The sequence below is a fragment of the Paramormyrops kingsleyae genome, chromosome 2 (genome assembly GCF_048594095.1).
Source record: "Paramormyrops kingsleyae isolate MSU_618 chromosome 2, PKINGS_0.4, whole genome shotgun sequence".
Classification (NCBI taxonomy): Eukaryota; Metazoa; Chordata; class Actinopteri; order Osteoglossiformes; family Mormyridae; genus Paramormyrops; species Paramormyrops kingsleyae.
Window position 1 is genome coordinate 41,993,376 of NC_132798.1, and position 21,395 is coordinate 42,014,770.

Genomic DNA, 21,395 nt, shown 5'->3' on the forward strand with positions numbered 1-21,395 from the left:
GGTCCTCCCTGGGCACCTAAATCTATAAACTCCGGAGGCCGAGACCAACCAAACTGGCTGTTACGCATATAAGAAGCCCATCGGCGGCTGGCTGGCCCAGGCAGATCTCGCCCCTCATGGCGCTCGAGGCACGGAGCCAGGTGGCCCAGATGGTGGCTCACCGCCTCGCTAGACTCCCTTCTTTACTCCCATGCCACCTCCGTTTCTCCTCACGACATTGACCGGGTCGAGCGAAAGCAAGGCGTCGCCACGCAATTAACCTCGTGCCCAGAAAGCAGCTGGTCCAGGACACCTGACGGGGCTGGGGGGTCAGGGTGGCAAACGAAAAATCAGGCAGGGGGTGCAACAAGACACAAAACTGCCATTTCTGCAGAAAGGAAATGATTATAGTTTAAGAATCATGGCACAGTTACAGAACAGCTCTAAAGCTTTAGAACCATGCTACAGTCTTAGAACCATACTGTTATTTTAGAACCATATAGCAGTTTCAGAGCACCACTATAGTTTGAAAACCATGCTAGTCTTAGAGTCATACTGCAGTTTTATACATGCACCATTACTTCAGAATCACAAGGTTTTGAGCCAAGCTACTGGTTTAGAGCCAGGCGGCAGATTGAGAACCACGCTACAGGTTAAGAGCCATGCTACCAACTACAAAAATGCATTCTTATTCTACAGACACGGCCTCATGAATGCAGGAATGCAAACTACATGGAAAACTGCCCCGTCAGCCTCAACAGCAGTAATACATACTGCTGACTTAGGCATAACCCGGCTGGATGATGAATAATAGACAACAGCTCAAAGCAGTGAGACTTTCTTGCTTTTTGCAGTTAGGCAGGCAGGGATTTGACATCCCTCAGCCACTGATCAACACAGTCCAATAGTCACAGTCCCTGTAACGTAAGCAAAGGTGGCAACAGTGAGAGTCAGAACTTTGTCCTGCTGCTACAAATCACCATTCTCTGGGAGAGGGACAGAGACCAGTGCAGTGACAAAAAGACAAAAACAACAGCAAAAACAACAGCGAAGGATTTGCTATAATTAAAAGGAGGATGTTTCCAGCAGCCCATCTCCATTCTCTCTTATCTTCATTATTCAGCACTTGGAGAATCAGCTATTAAAGGTAATTAAGCGATTCATCAAGTCAGTTTCAATTACCAAGAGGATGACAGGTGCAGATTCCAATCGTGGGGAGCAAGAGAGAGGAAGGATGTGGGAGGGGGGCATGCTTAGGCACAGAGAAGCTCCCCCATGATGCACTGCAGTCCGCCGCTAGCAAAAGACCCGACTATGCAGGGGAGAAGCCATTCTAATTAAGCTCCATTAATTACACTCTTAAAGATAGGAGGGGAAGGCCTTGTTATCTCTGCCTGCTGATCCCCGCCTGCTGATCTCTGCCTGCTGATCCCTGCTTACTGATCCCTGCCTGCTGATCTCTGTCAATTGATTTCTGCCCGGGGATTTCTGTCCACTGATCTTTGCCCGCTGATCCCTCCCCGTCAGGTGATCACGTGGCTTATTGGCGCTGCAAAGCCCATCTCCCCTACAGACATTAACATGTGCCAACTCGTCACTGTGGTAATTCTACAGGTCCAAATCATCTAAAATAAGCCTCATCCCGGCATCTATCTTACCTAATTGTCTTGACTTATTAACCATCATATTTGTACTGTTGTGTTTTTGGTATTATGAACAAATTCAAGTTGTGTCAAATAATAATGGGTCCAGTCCATTTCACAAGGTATGGCACTGTGACCTCATACAGTACGTATAGGGCTGTGGGTTTGAGTTCCACCCCTGTTATGAGTGGAGTTTGTATGTTCTCCTTGTGCTTACACAGATTCCTTCTGGGTACTCTGGTTCTTCTCATAAAACACACAGTGAAGTGAACTGCTAACTCTGTGTGTGTGTGTGTGTGTGTGTGTGTATGTCGTGCAGTGGATTGGCATCCCATCCTCAGTGTCCCCTGCCCTGTGCCTCCATTGGCTCAGGGCTCATATCAGCACTCTTACTGAACAAGTGGTTTAAAGATGGTTGGATATTTCATTGTATTGTTATGTTACAGACACACATTACACATTTATAACACTTTACTATTAAATTAAATATTGAAAAAGGCAGAACAGCAAGCCCCCCCATGATCATCAATCACTGCCTTGTGGGGGAGAGAATCCAGTGTTTGTCTTCAGCTGAACATGTACACAAGCCAGCTGCTGGTGAAACTGGTAGCCCGTGTGGTAGAATCCAGCCTGAGGGCACCAGCATCACGCGGCTCTACGGCCGGATGTCTGTCCATGAGCCACGACGCGTGAAGGTGAGAAAAGGCTTTAATACAACACTAACACTGAGCAAATACTAGCACAAACAATAATTACATCTTAAACCCAATTTACAAGCTGGATCTTTCATGGCACCACCCAGCCCCCCCCTCCGCCTAATTTATTTATCTTCCACAGGGGGACTCATTTAATAATTTAGCACAAACTCAGAGTAAGTGCCGGGCGGAGAGGCGCTGTGATGTGTCCCGGGGAGATGGTGTGGAACACTGGACTGGCGTTTTTTTTATTTAGGATTAATGCTTTCATTTATCCTGGGCTACTGTGAACACGGACTCTGCGTCAAACAGAAATATCACTGATACTAGAGAGGGTACGTCACCCTGGCCATTGTAGAGGGGTTTAAATCGCCATCCAGAAGAATTCACTGTCACCCTCATCCTGGCATTACAACATTGCAGCACTATTGTGCACCATTTCCTTCCCTTTCTGCCTCCATTTTCCCGCTCATGATTTAATCTCAAACCGTACTTTGTTTTTCGCTTCCACTACGAAGGGGGCCATGGCAGATGCGGAATAAAATTGAAAAAGGACACCAGGAGGCTTCACCTTGATTGACTGACAGTCAGCCTTGTGGCTGTAAAGACTGGGGGGGTGCCTTCATCCTGATGGATTTTCACTTATAATCACATTACATAGCAGTGAGCTGAGAGATATGGGGACTTCGGCATGGGTGATGAATAAGAGCAGAGATACAGAAACAGCTAGCAGAGGCCTGGGCTCTTTGTCTTTGAAATCACAGCTCTGGAAGGAAGCCTAGGCTATTTACCGAGTTAAGGATAGATACACACAGTCACAGCCCTTGGCATTAAGAGGCATTCTGACAGACACAATTTCTAGATAGATATATTTATAGATAGAAAATATATATTTATTAATCTGAGGCGGAAATTCATTACGACGTACGAGTTTATAACTCTGGCAAACTCAACCCTCAAATGTTTAATGTACTCTGACAGACTCAGCCCCTTAATCTATAAGGGTATCTGACAGACTAACCCCTTAATCTGTAAGGGTATCTGACAGACTAACCCCTTAATCTATAAGGGTATCTGACAGACTAACCCCTTAATCTGTAAGGGTATCTGACAGACTAACCCCTTAATCTATAAGGGTATCTGACAGACTAACCCCTTAATCTGTAAGGGTATCTGACAGACTAACCCCTTAATCTATAAGGGTATCTGACAGACTAACCCCTTAATCTGTAAGGGTATCTGACAGACTAACCCCTTAATCTATAAGGGTATCTGACAGACTCAGCCCCTTAACCTATAAGGGTATCTGACAGACTCAGCCCCTTAACCTATAAGGGTATCTGACAGACTCAGCCCCTTAATCTATAAGGGTATCTGACAGACTCAGCCCCTTAATCTATAAGGGTATCTGACAGACTCAGCCCCTTAATCTATAAGGGTATCTGACAGACTCAGCCCCTTAATCTATAAGGGTATCTGACAGACTCAGCCCCTTAATCTATAAGGGTATCTGACAGACTCAGCCCCTTAATCTATAAGGGTATCTGACAGACTCAGCCCCTTAATCTATAAGGGTATCTGACAGACTCAGCCCCTTAATCTATAAGGGTATCTGACAGACTCAGCCCCTTAACCTATAAGGGTATCTGACAGACTCAGCCTCTTAACCTATAATGGTATCTGACAGACTCAGCCCCTTAACCTATAAGGGTATCTGACAGACTCAGCCCCTTAATCTATAAGGGTATCTGACAGACTCAGCCCCTTAATCTATAAGGGTATCTGACAGACTCAGCCCCTTAATCTATAAGGGTATCTGACAGACTCAGCCCCTTAATCTATAAGGGTATCTGACAGACTCAGCCCCTTAACCTATAAGGGTATCTGACAGACTCAGCCCCTTAATCTATAAGGGTATCTGACAGACTCAGCCCCTTAATCTATAAGGGTATCTGACAGACTCAGCCCCTTAATCTATAAGGGTATCTGACAGACTCAGCCCCTTAATCTATAAGGGTATCTGACAGACTCAGCCCCTTAATCTATAAGGGTATCTGACAGACTCAGCCCCTTAATCTATAAGGGTATCTGACAGACTCAGCCCCTTAATCTATAAGGGTATCTGACAGACTCAGCCCCTTAATCTATAAGGGTATCTGACAGACTCAGCCCCTTAATCTATAAGGGTATCTGACAGACTCAGCCCCTTAATCTATAAGGGTATCTGACAGACTCAGCCCCTTAACCTATAAGGGTATCTGACAGACTCAGCCCCTTAACCTATAAGGGTATCTGACAGACTCAGCCCCTTAACCTATAAGGGTATCTGACAGACTCAGCCCCTTAACCTATAAGGGTATCTGACAGACTCAGCCCCTTAATCTATAAGGGTATCTGACAGACTCAGCCCCTTAAACTATAAGGGTATCTGACAGACTCAGCCCCTTAAACTATAAGGGTATCTGACAGACTCAGCCCCTTAACCTATAAGGGTATCTGACAGACTCAGCCCCTTAACCTATAAGGGTATCTGACAGACTCAGCCCCTTAACCTATAAGGGTATCTGACAGACTCAGCCCCTTAATCTATAAGGGTATCTGACAGACTCAGCCCCTTAATCTATAAGGGTATCTGACAGACTCAGCCCCTTAAACTATAAGGGTATCTGACAGACTCAGCCCCTTAATCTATAAGGGTATCTGACAGACTCAGCCCCTTAATCTATAAGGGTATCTGACAGACTCAGCCCCTTAATCTATAAGGGTATCTGACAGACTCAGCCCCTTAATCTATAAGGGTATCTGACAGACTCAGCCCCTTAACCTATAAGGGTATCTGACAGACTCAGCCCCTTAACCTATAAGGGTATCTGACAGACTCAGCCCCTTAACCTATAAGGGTATCTGACAGACTCAGCCCCTTAATCTATAAGGGTATCTGACAGACTCAGCCCCTTAATCTATAAGGGTATCTGACAGACTCAGCCCCTTAAACTATAAGGGTATCTGACAGACTCAGCCCCTTAATCTATAAGGGTATCTGACAGACTCAGCCCCTTAATCTATAAGGGTATCTGACAGACTCAGCCCCTTAATCTATAAGGGTATCTGACAGACTCAGCCCCTTAACCTATAAGGGTATCTGACAGACTCAGCCCCTTAACCTATAAGGGTATCTGACAGACTCAGCCCCTTAACCTATAAGGGTATCTGACAGACTCAGCCCCTTAATCTATAAGGGTATCTGACAGACTCAGCCCCTTAATCTATAAGGGTATCTGACAGACTCAGCCCCTTAATCTATAAGGGTATCTGACAGACTCAGCCCCTTAACCTATAAGGGTATCTGACAGACTCAGCCCCTTAACCTATAAGGGTATCTGACAGACTCAGCCCCTTAACCTATAAGGGTATCTGACAGACTCAGCCCCTTAATCTATAAGGGTATCTGACAGACTCAGCCCCTTAATCTATAAGGGTATCTGACAGACTCAGCCCCTTAAACTATAAGGGTATCTGACAGACTCAGCCCCTTAATCTATAAGGGTATCTGACAGACTCAGCCCCTTAATCTATAAGGGTATCTGACAGACTCAGCCCCTTAATCTATAAGGGTATCTGACAGACTCAGCCCCTTAATCTATAAGGGTATCTGACAGACTCAGCCCCTTAATCTATAAGGGTATCTGACAGACTCAGCCCCTTAATCTATAAGGGTATCTGACAGACTCAGCCCCTTAACCTATAAGGGTATCTGACAGACTCAGCCCCTTAATCTATAAGGGTATCTGACAGACTAACCTCTTTATTTATAAAGTACTTTGGCACTCAACCCCTGTGCTTATAATGTACCTTGTATACTCAGCCTCTTAGTTGATAAGCTGCTCTGACAGACTCCAGGGGACGTGAGTCTCTGTGGGATGGAGTAGCGGCTGTGGCAAAGGTGACGTGTGCAACAGAGCAGCTGTGCCGAAAGGTTATTTCTATTGGCAAAAATGCTGCCAATAAAGAGATTAAACATTTACCAGACATACAGGTCAGGCAATGATTATGATAAACAGGTATCTTTTTTGAGGTACCCTGATGGACTCCATAAATTATTCCACACTGTGGCAGAATCCCTGTATTTATAAGGAACGGTTACAGACTCAACCCTGCAGTTGATGATGCACTCTGGTAGACTCAACCCCTGAGTTTATTAAGTATTGTCACAGATTCAGCCGCAGGGATTACAGCATGATGAACCCAGGCTCAAAAAAATGTGCGTCGGCACTAGTGCATAACTCTGGAGAAGAATAGAAATCCAGCAGTGGAAGGTGAGTTGGGCGGGGGGGGATGGGGGGGGGCATTGTAGAGGAGTCCATGTATTATTAATGTCCCAGCAGTGCAGGAGTAAGAGGGACTGACAAGCAGGATAATGAGGAGCAGCTGTGCATGTTATTTCAGGCTGGTCCATGATGGCCCGTAATTGCCAAATGTAGGCAGAAGGTGGCGCAGTAGAGGACTCCGCCTACCCACAGCACCCCTGATTGGGTAATCTATAGCACACATTCTCTGTCCTGGTCAGAAAGATAAGGTCACCTCAACCCCGGCCAGTCAGCTTAGACCCCAGTGCTAAATGCTAACCTCTTACCGAGCTGAAGCCTCTCTTACCTCATAAATGACTTCCTGGGAGTACAGAAAAGAAATCTTCAATACAAAGTGACATCCTGACAAAACTCTAAACATTTACCTTGGGGACAAACAGTCTTGTACTATCCTGGGGCTTAATTTTCTCACAGCCAGATGCTTCCTTATTTTGAAAGCCCCTTCGCCCATGAATCTCTAATCACTGTTTATCAGGCTACAGTCAGACCACAATTGCAATGATGCAATTCCTGCTTCACTCATTCAGATGGTGAGGAAAGGCTGTTGCCCACATTGTTTTCATTGGCACTGACTTCACATGTGAGGATGCAGGGTTGCATGGGTCTGAGGTGGGGGGGTCAGCACTCAAGGTGGGGAGAAGGGACTGAGGAGGGAGGTGATGTCAGTGTGGGAGACTTCCGCTCCCTGGACCATCCATAAATGGGCATGGTCGGCTGTGTCATTTTCTGCAGTGGGCGGTCCTGACAGAGGGGTACCCTCTCTCCTGCCTCATTTCCCTCCACTTTCTGCAGTGGGCGGTCCTGACAGAGGGGTACCCTCTCTCCTGCCTCATTTCCCTCCCTTGCTCACCCCATTGAGCTTACCTAGGTTGGAGGAGGCCCTGCCCTCGGCCGCCCGGTCCTTGAGGCCCTCGGCGATGGCCAGCTGCTGCTCGTGGTACTGCCGGGCACGGTCCAGGTCCTGCATGCAGCGGGCGGCGTGGCCCAGCCCGGCGTAGGCTCGCATCTCGATGGGCCGCTCGCCCAGCTCCTGTGCCAGCTCCAGCACGCGCGTGTGGTACGACACGGCCTTGTCGAAGTTACGCCGGTAGTGGTGCGCGCTGCCCAGATTGCTGTAGGCTCGCGCCTCCTCGCGCCGGTCCTCCAGGGCCTTGGCGATGCCCAGGTGCTGCTCGTGGCATTGCACAGCATTGTCAAAGTCGCCCATGGCGATGTAGACGGCGCCCATGTTGCCCAGCTCCCGGGCCTCAGACAGCTGGTCCTTGGATTGCTTGGCCAGCAGGACGCACTGCTTGTGGCTGGCCAGGGCGTTGGGGTAGTCGCCGATGGCTGTGTACACGTGGCCCAGGCTGCTGAGGGCCGAGGAGGCCGCCTGCAAGAGAGACACAGGCGCCTTCATCACTTTCTCTCACGTACTTTTATTAATGTAACGGATGGTTATGTGCAAGCAATCAATATCATTCTTAAAATCACTCGTTCTTTTTTGTTGCTCCCTTGCTAAACGGTGACCTCATAGTCCCCCCCCCGAACCCCCGTGGAGCTAAAAATGAAGTGAACAAGGCCTCCATGAATCTTTGAGGTGCTAATGAGGAGCAGGAGAACAAACAAAGGCACTTTACTTGTCGCTTGAAGAAAAAAAAAATCGGGAGAGTGGTGGGAGGTCTGGGGGGGGGGGGGGCAGATGCAGATTAGCCGTAGCGGAGGGTGCATTTCAAAGCTGGCAGACGGACTGCTGCAATTTGTCTTGTGGCATGCTCCAGTGGGGGGGGGTGTTGAGGAATCAATCAGAGGAGAAGGAGACTGAGCCCCCCCTGCCCCCCCCCACACAGACGACTGGAACGCAGCAGCGTATGAACACACACACACGTATGTGTGCACCACAGACAAACATGCTGGCAGTGCCCGTCCTGCCATGTGCCAGGCCTGGACTGACGCAGGCAGCGCGGTGGCAAGGTGGTGAGGCTTCACATGTCATGTGGGTATCGTGGCCTGACGGCGTCTCCTTTGTTAGACATGTGAGGTGAACACTGCAGGGAATGTACAGAATAAAACTGGAAAGGATCATTTGCTCCTTTAAGGCCAGTTTTCTTCGGTGGCTGAGTCATTTCAAAAGAGATGACAAAAAAAGCTACCCCACCCCCCCTCCACCACCCCCCCTCCACCTTTGATTAACGGCCTTGTCTCCGGGAGCAACAGGAAGCTTGAAGCTGTGGCAGGAGTAACGAGGCACAACAAGACACCACGCAGAAGCCAACAAGCTCTCGGACACCCGCAAGCTGAGACGTCCAGCCATGGGACACAGAAGTCACTAGAGGAGTGAGTACTGACCCCCGAAACGACCAGTCTCCAGAGGTCCTTAATCCAGAGGCCCCCTTTCTATAACTAAGGATGGAAGCAGATGATCAGGCAGCAAAAAAGCCACAGAAAAATCGATAGCAGCTGCACATGCAACCCAGACGGCTTCCTCCAGACTCCATAACACGCATCAGTGCCATGGTAACGTTACCCGCCACCGTTACCCGCACCTTCACTGTGGGAAAACCATGTTAAACAGCCTCAGCCCCCCCAAGCAAGAAACCCCTTTCCCTTGTCTCCGCCTCCTACCCGGTCACCCAAATGCCCTCTACATTATTTTTAGGCCTGGTAATGAAACGGGACGAATCCCAGAGATGCACTCTCCCCTCCCCCCTCCTCAGGGTCAAGCTTTCCTGGAACCAATTACCTGCTGACATAAAGGTTTCCAAAGGACTGTGGGAGGACGCTACGCAGGCCGGGTACTGGCAGAATTACTCCCCATCACAACTGCTGGGACTGCGGAGAAAAACAGCCAAAGGTGGATATCCCACGCTGGCCAGGATTCCCCCTCAGGTCCAAGTCTCACAGTCCTTCAGATGCTTTACAAAGTTATTATCAGGGGGTGTTTGTCTAGGGTCACTAGCGCAGCACAACCCCTTACTGTAACCTGTCACACCTGGGATAACTCCCCCTTACTGTAATCTGTCACACCTGGGATAACTCCCCCTTACTGTAACCTGTCACACCTGGGATAACCCCCCCTTACTGTAATCTGTCACACCTGGGATAACTCCCCCTTACTGTAATCTGTCACACCTGGGATAACTCCCCCTTACTGTAATCTGTCACACCTGGGATAACTCCCCCTTACTGTAATCTTGCACACCTGGGATAACCCCCCCTTACTGTAATCTGTCACACCTGGGATAACTCCCCCTTACTGTAATCTTGCACACCTGGGATAACCCCCCCTTACTGTAATCTGTCACACCTGGGATAACTCCCCCTTACTGTAATCTGTCACACCTGGGATAACTCCCCCTTACTGTAATCTGTCACACCTGGGATAACTCCCCCTTACTGTAATCTGTCACACCTGGGATAACTCCCCCTTACTGTAATCTTGCACACCTGGGATAACCCCCCCTTACTGTAATCTGTCACACCTGGGATAACTCCCCCTTACTGTAATCTGTCACACCTGGGATAACTCCCCCTTACTGTAATCTGTCACACCTGGGATAACTCCCCCTTACTATAATCTGTCACACCTGGGATAACTCCCCCTTACTGTAATCTGTCACACCTGGGATAACTCCCCCTTACTGTAATCTGTCACACCTGGGATAACTCCCCCTTACTGTAACCTGTCACACCTGGGATAACTCCCCCTTACTGTAATCTGTCACACCTGGGATAACTCCCCCTTACTGTAATCTCTCACACCTGGGATAACTCCCCCTTACTGTAATCTGTCAGACCTGGGATAACTCCCCCTTACTGTAATCTGTCACACCTGGGATAACTCCCCCTTACTGTAACCTGTCACACCTGGGATAACCCCCCTTACTGTAATCTGTCACACCTGGGATAACCCCCCCTTACTGTAATCTGTCACACCTGGGATAACTCCCCCTTACTGTAACCTGTCACACCTGGGATAACTCCCCCTTACTGTAACCTGTCACACCTGGGATAATCCCCCTTACTGTAATCTGTCACACCTGGGATAACTCCCCCTTACTGTAATCTGTCACACCTGGGATAACTCCCCCTTACTGTAATCTGTCACACCTGGGATAACCCCCCCTTACTGTAATCTGTCACACCTGGGATAACCCCCCTTACTGTAATCTGTCACACCTGGGATAACCCCCCCTTACTGTAATCTGTCACACCTGGGATAACTCCCCCTTACTGTAATCTGTCACACCTGGGATAACTCCCCCTTACTGTAATCTTGCACACCTGGGATAACCCCCCCTTACTGTAATCTGTCACACCTGGGATAACTCCCCCTTACTGTAATCTGTCACACCTGGGATAACTCCCCCTTACTGTAATCTGTCACACCTGGGATAACTCCCCCTTACTGTAACCTCTCACACCTGGGATAACTCCCCCTTACTGTAACCTCTCACACCTGGGATAACTCCCCCTTACTGTAATCTGTCACACCTGGGATAACTCCCCCTTACTGTAACCTGTCACACCTGGGATAACTCCCCCTTACTGTAATCTGTCACACCTGGGATAACTCCCCCTTACTGTAACCTGTCACACCTGGGATAACCCCCTTACTGTAATCTGTCACACCTGGGATAACCCCCTTACTGTAATCTGTCACACCTGGGATAACTCCCCCTTACTGTAACCTCTCACACCTGGGATAACTCCCCCTTACTGTAACCTGTCACACCTGGGATAACTCCCCCTTACTATAATCTGTCACACCTGGGATAACCCCCTTACTGTAACCTGTCACACCTGGGATAACTCCCCCTTACTGTAATCTGTCACATCTGGGATAACTCCCCCTTACTGTAACCTCTCACACCTGGGATAACTCCCCCTTACTGTAACCTGTCACACCTGGGATAATCCCCTTACTGTAACCTGTCACACCTGGGATAACTCCCCCTTACTGTAATCTGTCACACCTGGGATAACTCCCCCTTACTGTAATCTGTCACACCTGGGATAATCCCCTTACTGTAACCTGTCACACCTGGGATAACTCCCCCTTACTGTAATCTGTCACACCTGGGATAACTCCCCCTTACTGTAACCTGTCACACCTGGGATAACTCCCCCTTACTGTAACCTGTCACACCTGGGATAACTCCCCCTTACTGTAACCTGTCACACCTGGGATAACTCCCCCTTACTGTAACCTGTCACACCTGGGATAACCCCCTTACTATAATCTCTCATGCCGAAGTGAGGTACACTCCACAGATTCAAAAAATGAACAATAACATACATTCAGAAGCATTTTCTTGATCATCACAGTCAATTGATTCTTGTTCCACATCTTGTAACGGCCTTGATACTAGTTTTACTAGTGTCTGCTAATGCATGTCAGGCCCCAGGAAGGAATCCAAGAAAACATACGAACCATGAATCATGAAAACATTGTGAAAAAGTCAAATAACTCAATATGCCTCCCACTGAAGAAAAAAGTGTAGTAGTAAGTTGGACACATCCCTGCCCCCATCAGTGAGTCTATCTGGGGGCTCTGACTGTAACAGAGCGCCAACAGGCATAAGAACACAAATAGGGAAAGGACATTTTAACTCCTGGGATTAAAAGTAACACCATTACAGAACTATATCTGGGTGGAACACTATGTCTTAGAGAACCATTTGATTTGGGAGCTACAGCATTCTTGCTGTTCTCTTTCTGTGTAATTTGGTTGGTGTGGAGCAGTGCAGTCACACCTCCCTCAACCTCCAACCTCTACATAAGTATGGGATGGATCATCTGGAGATATGAAAACCTAAAATGTGTTTCCATCTGAATGATGAGTCCTAGTCGTGGCACATAACTCTGAAATTACACATGTTCATTTATTGCACAATACTTGCTAATATAAATTAGCTGGTTACCAGATATTTTTCTTAATATCCATGTCATAAAATGTATATAATGTAAATAATTTATATTCTTTATATCTTCAACATAATATCTAAATATTTATATTCTATTTATTTCTCATTTGCATGATGACCTAACAATAAGAACTGTAACAGGCACACCAATGGAATAATTTAATGACTAGCATGTCATGTCATACAAACACCATCAGACCCCATTGTAATTTACTTCTGGGATCAAATGTTACATTTGTAACACACACAGACAGACACAAACACACACCCACAGTCAGAGAGACACACGTAAGCTCTAGTCAGCTGGCTATACATAATATTTGTATTTAACGTAACGCTTTATATTAACTGCACGTTCATAATGACTTTATGATGCATCCTTCATAGAACATTCATAAGCAGCATGTAAGTATACTTAAACATCCTAACATACCTTAACTGCTTTAAAATACATTAACAAACAATATATGGTAATTGCAAATAATCAAATAATGGTTGTTATTAATGTACATTAAAGCTGTTAAGGTATGTTAGGATTGTAAGACATACTTACATGGTGCTTATGAATGTCCTATGAATGCATTATAAAGGCATTATGGAGGTGCAGTTAACGTGAAACGTTACCTTGTAGAATGTTACGGATCCCAAAGTTGTGAAAACTATACACTAGGAAACAAACAATAAGTTGTTATATTTGCATTTACACTTTAGAAATAAACATACTGTAGCGAGCTTGTGGGATGTTTAAGAAACGGGCAATAGAACTTTACAAATGGAAGTTGCCCCTTTATTGATGCTCTTTGGTAGCAAAAACTAGTGGCAGCACAATCAAACAGTCAACAATATAAACAAGACTCACACTCGAGGTTAGACACCGATACACACACGCACTCCTCAACAAAACATTACACTGGTATATCATTATTTTAACAGATATTACTATTTACCATAACACATAAACATGAATAAGCACATCTGTTTACATGCAAAACCCCATGAAAAGGAGGGGGTGGGGAGGCATGAGAAGGGGGGGTAAGATAAGCCGGCACTCCCAATAAGTCGGTGCTAGGCAGCCCCTCCGGGTGACAATATATTTACTATAACTCTAGACTAATATGAAAATTCAAACTCTCTCTAGCCCAGCTGTGGGTGTGGAGCTCGTACATTCTCACTGTGTCTGTGTGGATCTGCTCTGCTGCTGTCCCAAAGTACTACTCTAATTTCCCCCCTAGTGTGTGATAGCGCAAGTGAGTGACTGAGTGAATGTGCGTGTATGTGTGTGTGAGAGTGAGTGACTGAGTGAATGTGCGTGTATGTGTGTGTGAGAGTGAGTGAGTGAGTGACCCGCCCTGTGGTTGGCTGGAGTGAGTGACCCGCCCTGTGGTTGGCTGGAGTGAGTGCCCGCCCTGTGATTGGCTGGCACCATGCCCAAGGTGCCCCCCGCCCTGATAGATAGCAGGCTTGCTGTGGCTACATACTGGAGGAGCAGCTATGGAAATTGGAGGGATGCGTGTATTAACATGAACATTTTCAATTTAACTATAGCTGCAGGAATGATGTCTGTATATGTAGCTGTGAAAATGGAATATCTTACAGGCACCTTCCCAGGTCTCCCCATCCCCTCCCCACCCCCTCCCCTTCATGAGGTTTTGCATACAGAGCTGCTGAGTGTCTCCCCCCCAACCCCGGTCACATCAGCCCCTCAGCCATTTTGAACTTCTTTCCCTACAGATGGGGGAGTACGGGTTTCACATTAAAGGACAGCTCCCTCTCTCCTCGTCTCCTGCCTACTGACACACACTGACCACACACACACACAGTCACAGACACACACACACACACACAGTCACACCCAGTCAAAGACACACACACACACAGAGTCACAGACACACACACACACACAGTCACAGACACACACACACAGTCACACCCAGTCAAAGACACACACACACACACACACACAGAGTCACAGACACACACACACACAGTCACAGACACACACACACACAGTCACAGACACACACACACACACACAGAGTCACAGACACACACACACACACAGTCACACCCAGTCAGACACACACACACACACACACACACAGTCACACCCAGTCAAAGACACACACACACACAGGCACACGCAAAATCGCGTGCACACACACACACACACACATGCGCGCGCGCACACGCACACAGTCACACCCAGTCAAAGACTCAAAGACACACACACACACACACACACACACACCCATCCAGCAAACACACAGGCACAGCAGCCGGATGAGTGAATGGTCCTGAGTGCCGGCAGAGTCGTTGTGCTCTGGCCCCTCCCAGTGTTTGTCTTGGGGGGTGGGGGCTAGTACAGAATGCCTAAGGACAGAGAGGAGGGAGGGAGGGGGACGGAGGGAGGGGGAGAAAGAAAAAGGCGAAGAGGACCGGAGGACAGAGAACAGGGAGGAGAAAGAGAAGGAAGCCTGAGAAGCAGGATGGGCTCCTGACAGCCCCCCCGGGGGCCATGGGGGGCCATCGCCAGCAAAGTGTTACGCCGCACTGAAAGCCCACCTGCTCACACCACCCTAAAATCAGGGGCACCCGAGAAGAGCCAGTGCCAGCCAGTGCCAGTGAGCCGTCACTCACACAGCTCCTTTACTATAGGTACGTGCCTGAATCCCCCCATCGCCATGACAACGCCTTTGGACCACCTGCTGTTCTCCCAGTGATGTTCTTATGAAGAGCCACGGACAAGTCCTCACTGTGTGTATGGAGTGGACCAGCACTGGCAGGAGAAACATTAATGCACGATAAGCTGTAATAACAAGCATACTGCATTTTTAATATTCATAAATCACCAACCAAAAGATGGTTTAGATTAGAAAATGTATAAAGATTCATTACTAATTTGAAGGTGCCCCTGACAATTGTTTTCAAATTCCTTTAGTCATTGCCTTTTATTATCCACTATTATCCATCCATTCATCCATCCATCCATCCATCCATATTCTGAAACCGCTTATTCTACTCAGGGTTGCATGCGGTTCGGGAGCAAGTTAGGGAACAAACCAGGACGAGGCGCCAACCCATCACAGGGCATATTATTATTATTATTATTATTATTATTATTATCATCTATCCATCACTCCATCTTTGTTCCTCTGGTCCTTTTGGTGGCAGCTATTTTCTACATGATTACTTTAGTTAAGGTTCCTCAGTCCCACTGTTGTACTCAGCATCACATGATCCTTTGCAGTGGTCAGGAGGCCTCAGGCAGTGTGGAAAGATGGGGTCCCAGGTACAAGCAAACCCACCCCAGTGACTCATCAGCCACTTATGTTTGCATCTGGCATGGAGGTCTGCCACAAGGCCACAGCCCGACCAACAGGAATGTCCTAGTTTGGTCAGCTGACCACTGACGCCTCCGGTGAAGCCTGTTTTGCTGTGGTGTGGAGGGGGTCCAGTGGAACGCCGTGAAGCTCATCACGGAGGAGGGGAGCAGGGGTCCATTGCAGTTAGGGAGCGTCACGCACAGAGCCTCCGTGGTCTCTCACAGCCCCCACACCAAGGAGGTCTGGCGGCGCAAAGGGGCTCCAACCACAGCTTCCCTGGGAAGCCCATCGGAGCATGTAACCGCACCCGTGCGTCTGCGCCCGTGCGTCTGCGCCCGTCAGCGTACGCCAGAGGGGATGAAACAGCCAGTGCGGTCAGGCGAGATTCCGGAGCCCAGTCCCCGGGCAGGCCTCTGCGTGTTCTGTGGAAAACTCCGGAAAGTCAGTTAGCTGTGGCTGGAGATGTGTGCGTGCGCGTGTGTGCGTGTGTCTCCGTCGACGTCCGTAAGACACGCCCGGGTGCCTCCCTCTCACTCCCGCCGTTACGCACAGAGAATTAACCTGCCGCCCTGCATCTCTGAGTTCCAGGGACCACACACGGTCAGTTTTTTAGAAAACAAGTGAAGACTATTAAAAGGCGGCTGACATAACACAAACATCATCCCGGCCAGCCATCATGCTGACCACTAAGTATGAAAATGTATTATTTTTTCAGAGATAAAAAAAATTCAAGGAGTACGGGAGACAAACTGCATTCTGCAAAGAAACAGAAGAAAACAGAGACAGACAAACATAGGACTACAGGACTGCATAATTACTTATGTCCACAACAGGAAGGGAAGTCTACCTTTGTGAACATTAAATGACTACAAATGACTAAATGGACGTTACATGAGTGTGTGATGATGCAACTGACAAGAACATGTTGGCCATTTAATCACATTATGGGCTGTTTACATGCCTTGCCTGTACTGCCCCTCTAATACTAATGGCGATACTGGCAACGTGGACTGAGATGGACCAAGAAGGGGGGGGGGTCTATGGCTCTCAAGTTCAAGGTGTTTATCGGCTACTTTTATTGAGTGCCCCTCTGCCTGAATCTTCATGGGGGTCTTTAATCTCTCCCTCCTGGCAGAACTGTAAGGCTCGCCTGCAAAGGAGCTAATGAGATTATCTGGGTGTGCAAGAGGGGGGGCCTAACCTGGGGGTGGTTTCAGCGTCGCTGGGCTGGGAACATGCCTGGCTGTCTACATGACACACACACACACACACACACACACACACACACACATATTACATTCTGAACAAGGTCATCATAAATGCCAGGATTTTCCCTACAACCTCCAGTGTCCTGCACATTCCCCTAACTAGACCCCAATATTTTATTTTAGTAACATTTATTTAACTTCAGTTTTACTGTCTTGCTATCTAGAAACTTCTGTGGTTTGATGCCTGAAGTCACATAATCAACCAAGGGTGAATGAAACAGTAAGGGGCGCGATGTTTAGGGATAAACAGGAAACCCCAAAAAGGGTCCTTCTGCTGTACCCTTGAGTGAGGTACTTAACCTGAATCACTGAGGTAAAACGTACAACAGTATGAATAGGTAGAAGATGGGTAAGTCATTTCAGGCGGTCGCTCTGGCCGTGTAACCATGGCGATGCAGCGCTGCATGTGCACATGCACAGCGAACCCGAAACGGGCTGGGGATCCAGGGAACAGGCGGACGTCCCTGCAATGTCTGCCGGGGGTGGGTGCCTGGACTGATAGGGGGACCGGGGGGAGACGGCGTTTGATGGTAGCGGGAACAGAAGCGTGCCGGGAAGTGCATGTGTGTTGGGGGGGGGGATCGTCTGATTGCGCTTAACCCCCAGAGCGCCATGCAGACAGCAAACATCTTGAGCGTGATAAACTTGACAGACCAACGGCAGGACCATGACGGCTGCCTATGTGAGATTATTAAACGACACTCTCCACGGCTCCTCCAGGTCCCCCTGGAGTTGCCATGACAGCAGACGAGGCCCCTGGTTTCCACGCCGCCTACCCGCCTTTGCACACCCACCCCGCCTCCTTACCTCAGCCACCCCCCTGCGGGACTGAAGCTGCATGCGCAGGGGGGGCTGACCAGGTGGGGCAAGCACACAGGGCTGTGCCCCCTGCTGTTTCCCCTAACAGCATTAATAGCTTTGTTAATTTGCCTAATCATATTTCCTCTGGCTGTTTTACAGCATGGCTGCTCATTAGAGTGATTTTATAGGGATGTATTACACATAATGGGGGTCAGGATGTGAACACTAACTGGATAAAGACAACCCAATGTCTCAGGTTCACTCAGCCGTGGCCGCGATCGCCTGTATATCACTCCATGCGTGTTTTACATGTGTCTCATGGCTGCCCAGCCCGGCCTAGCATTCGGTCATCACACGCTAAATCGTTCCAGAGGGTAAGATGGATACATGACATTTCAGAAGGTAGGAAGGACAAATGACATTTCAGAGGAGAAGATGTGTAAATGAAATGTGAGATAGGATGGGATGTGTAAATGACATTTCAGAAGGTAGGATGTGTAAATGACATTTCAGAAGGTAGGATGTGTAAATGAAATGAGAGAGGACAGGCTGTGTAAATGAAATTTCAGAGGGGAGGGTGTGTTAATGAAATGTGACAATACAGAATGGGTAAAAGAAATTTTAGAGGTTTGGATGGACAAATGAAAGAGATACAGGTAGATACCATAGACATGGGAGACCAAGGCAGATAAATTAAATGCAACACATGATACTTCCTGCCTTTGAATTACAAGGCTTCAGTGTGGAAGCCTAAAGCAAGCTCTGGAGCCTGTCCAACAGCACCAGTTAATTACGTCGGTTAATAAAGACTGTTAATTATGGTTAAGACAAGTGACTCTGCAGCAGAAGGGGAGTGATTTACCTGATATAAAAAGGGGGTAAGATGTTCTCTCCTAAACAAGCACTCTCCAAAGTATAAAGCATTGCTGAAAACACACAATAAAATTAAAGTCGCAGCCTGAACTGAACGGCACACAAAATAATCTCCCCCATCAGGGGTTCACTGACGTCGGGCTTAGAGGGCGTTGTGTGTAAGCGCCTGCCATTTCCCACACTTATCCTTTGTTGATATTCCATGTTTATGGAAGCTTCCGGGTTATGAAGATGTTTCACAGAGCAGTCTCGGCATGCGGGCCATCTGTTCACCCGAGCCGTTTGTCACCGAGAGCCCACCCAGCCTCCTTTGACTGGACCAAAGAACAGAAAGTGACCCCAGCGAATGCCTCGTCAGCTCAAATAATCAGCAGCTGTGCCTCACTTCAGCGCCATGCCTCTTCACGTCAGGTCTGTGGAAACACTCAGAGTCTGGCTTCAGTGAGCAAAAAGAGGGAGGCTGAGAGATGCAGAGGGGAAGAGGACCTGTAATATCCCCCCATAATATCCCCCCATCGGAAAGGCTTTCTGGGGCTCCAACTGTAACTGGGGAGCGACAGGCGTAAGAACAGAAGATTTACCACCTCCCAACCCTGACCAGGACTCAGAGGTTAGATGTATGGACATTTTAACTGGAAATAGAGACTAGCATATACCTTTATATTGGGTATAATATTTGAATTGGTTGGTGCTCTATGTCTTCCTGTGCTACTTAATTGAATTCAGTTGGTGTGGGGCAGTGTTGGGCCTCAATGTGTAGCTATCTAGCCTCTTATCTCCCGGGCTGGGGACCTGATACCTCTGTGTGCATGGAGTTCCCCCACAGCCTCGAATCACTCACGATGTCTGACTGCATGTCCTGTGATGGGCTGGGATACAGGCTGCCCCCCTGCCCTGTGCTTCCGGGGATAGACTCCCGGGCCACTGTGACGCTCCACTCCATAAGCGGCTAGAGGACAGACAGGTGGGTGGGTGGGTGCTGTGTCTCACTGTAGCGTTTCATTTCATTTGGGTGCTGCAGTGACTACTTTCTCCCCACTTTTTTGCTGTCATTTTGCTGTGTTTTGCCTGTTTATTTCCCCCAAAGACAACTTACAGTGCTGCTCATTTGTATATCCGGACGTTTTAGTGGAGCCAGCAAGGAGCCAGCACTTTACCCCACAGTACAGCACCAGTGCCAGTGCCTCCCGCCCCCCCCCCCCCCCCCAGCTCCCACCCACAGGAGTGGCAGCAAGCGACCCCTTCAGAGAATGAGCACACCACCCCCCTGGAAGGAGAGGCTACCCCCCCAACCTACAAAATGCAGAATATTTCATACCGATTCAATTGATAAAAATGAGAGGCCTTTTGATTAGGACAGATCTGTTCTGCATGAAGGATGTGGCCTTTGGGCAAACGTGTCACCTGGTGATAAATAGCGGGTGAGGTGACCAATGACAAGAAGCAGGAGGGGAATGGTAATTAAGCCCGACCGGCTTCATTGGCCAAACAGCAGCACCTGCCCGGGGTAATCTGCCTTTCACTGGCCAGTCTCCCTCAGCCTCCATCTGCTATGGGAGCATCAAAGGACGGTGCTCAGGAGGCCAAGAGCAGTAACTACACCAACCTCCACCAAACCAGGTACACGGGAGACCTGGGGATCATCACATGTCACCAGAACTGCCAGTTAGACATCGTGGCATGTCCCATACAGTGTGGCACTGCAACAGCTAAAAGACTGTCCTCACAGAGAGGGCGGCTCTTGTCATTTGAGGGATGTCCCCATCCGCTTCCGTCCACACCTGTCTGTCTCTCATGAATTTTTATCAGTTTCAGCAGCAAGGGCTGGGAAAGCAGGGCCGTGTTCGAGAAAGAGGGAGAGGGCTCAACACAGAGCCGGGGGTACGTGTGCCTGCAGAGATGCCTGCCTTTCAGGGGTCCTGCATCTGCGCAAGATCCATGCATGACAGCGGAGAGTAGATGAGGAGAATGAATGTGACAGAAGGAGAGCATCACGCATGCAGACACGTGCGGGGCCCTCGCTGTGCTCCGGCTACCGCGCTCATTCATTAGCACAGGCTGGCTGGTGGGGTGGAAGGAGGGATGGGCAGTACAACCAGGAGATGCACCAAAACACACTTCCTCACCCCAGCGGGGCTCTGTCCCATTGGCTGGATGACTGCAGGAGCAAAGGGGAGGGGGAACAGGCAGGCAGCAAACAAAAAGGCGGCCCCTCCTCCTGACTTGCCGTCTTTTTCTGATAGGATTTCAGCAGAAGTTCCCAAAGCAGTGGCCACAGCAAACAGCCTGTGATAAGGGGCCTGTAGGTGCGGCCTGCCAGCAGCCAGTCTGCTGTACCGCCGCGCTTCATCGCGCCTTTATTCCCATCAGCCTTCCTCCTTCTGTAAACGTCTCTCCAGACTCCACCGCTACCACCATTTTGCTGCTTCAGCAATGTCACCCCCCCATTTTCCTTTTTTTGCCCATCATAGGAGAAGAAAAGACATTAGAAGCAAGAAAACTGACACTTCTGGAAAAAAAAAAATGGGAGGGGGGGGCAG

The 21,395-nt window shown here is 48.6% G+C and overlaps 1 protein-coding gene across 6 annotated transcripts in view; it reads right to left on the reverse strand.

Moving 5' to 3' along the window:
* The window catches only part of LOC111850556 (tetratricopeptide repeat protein 28-like), a 240,536-nt gene that overhangs the window by 52,517 nt on the left and 166,624 nt on the right, over positions 1 to 21,395 (reverse strand). For all 6 annotated transcript variants that reach the window (XM_072709145.1, XM_072709146.1, XM_072709148.1 and 3 more), the window contains one exon: positions 7,549 to 8,056. In XM_072709145.1, the coding sequence (XP_072565246.1) occupies positions 7,549 to 8,056 (508 nt within the window). The remainder of the gene's footprint in view (positions 1 to 7,548; positions 8,057 to 21,395) is intronic.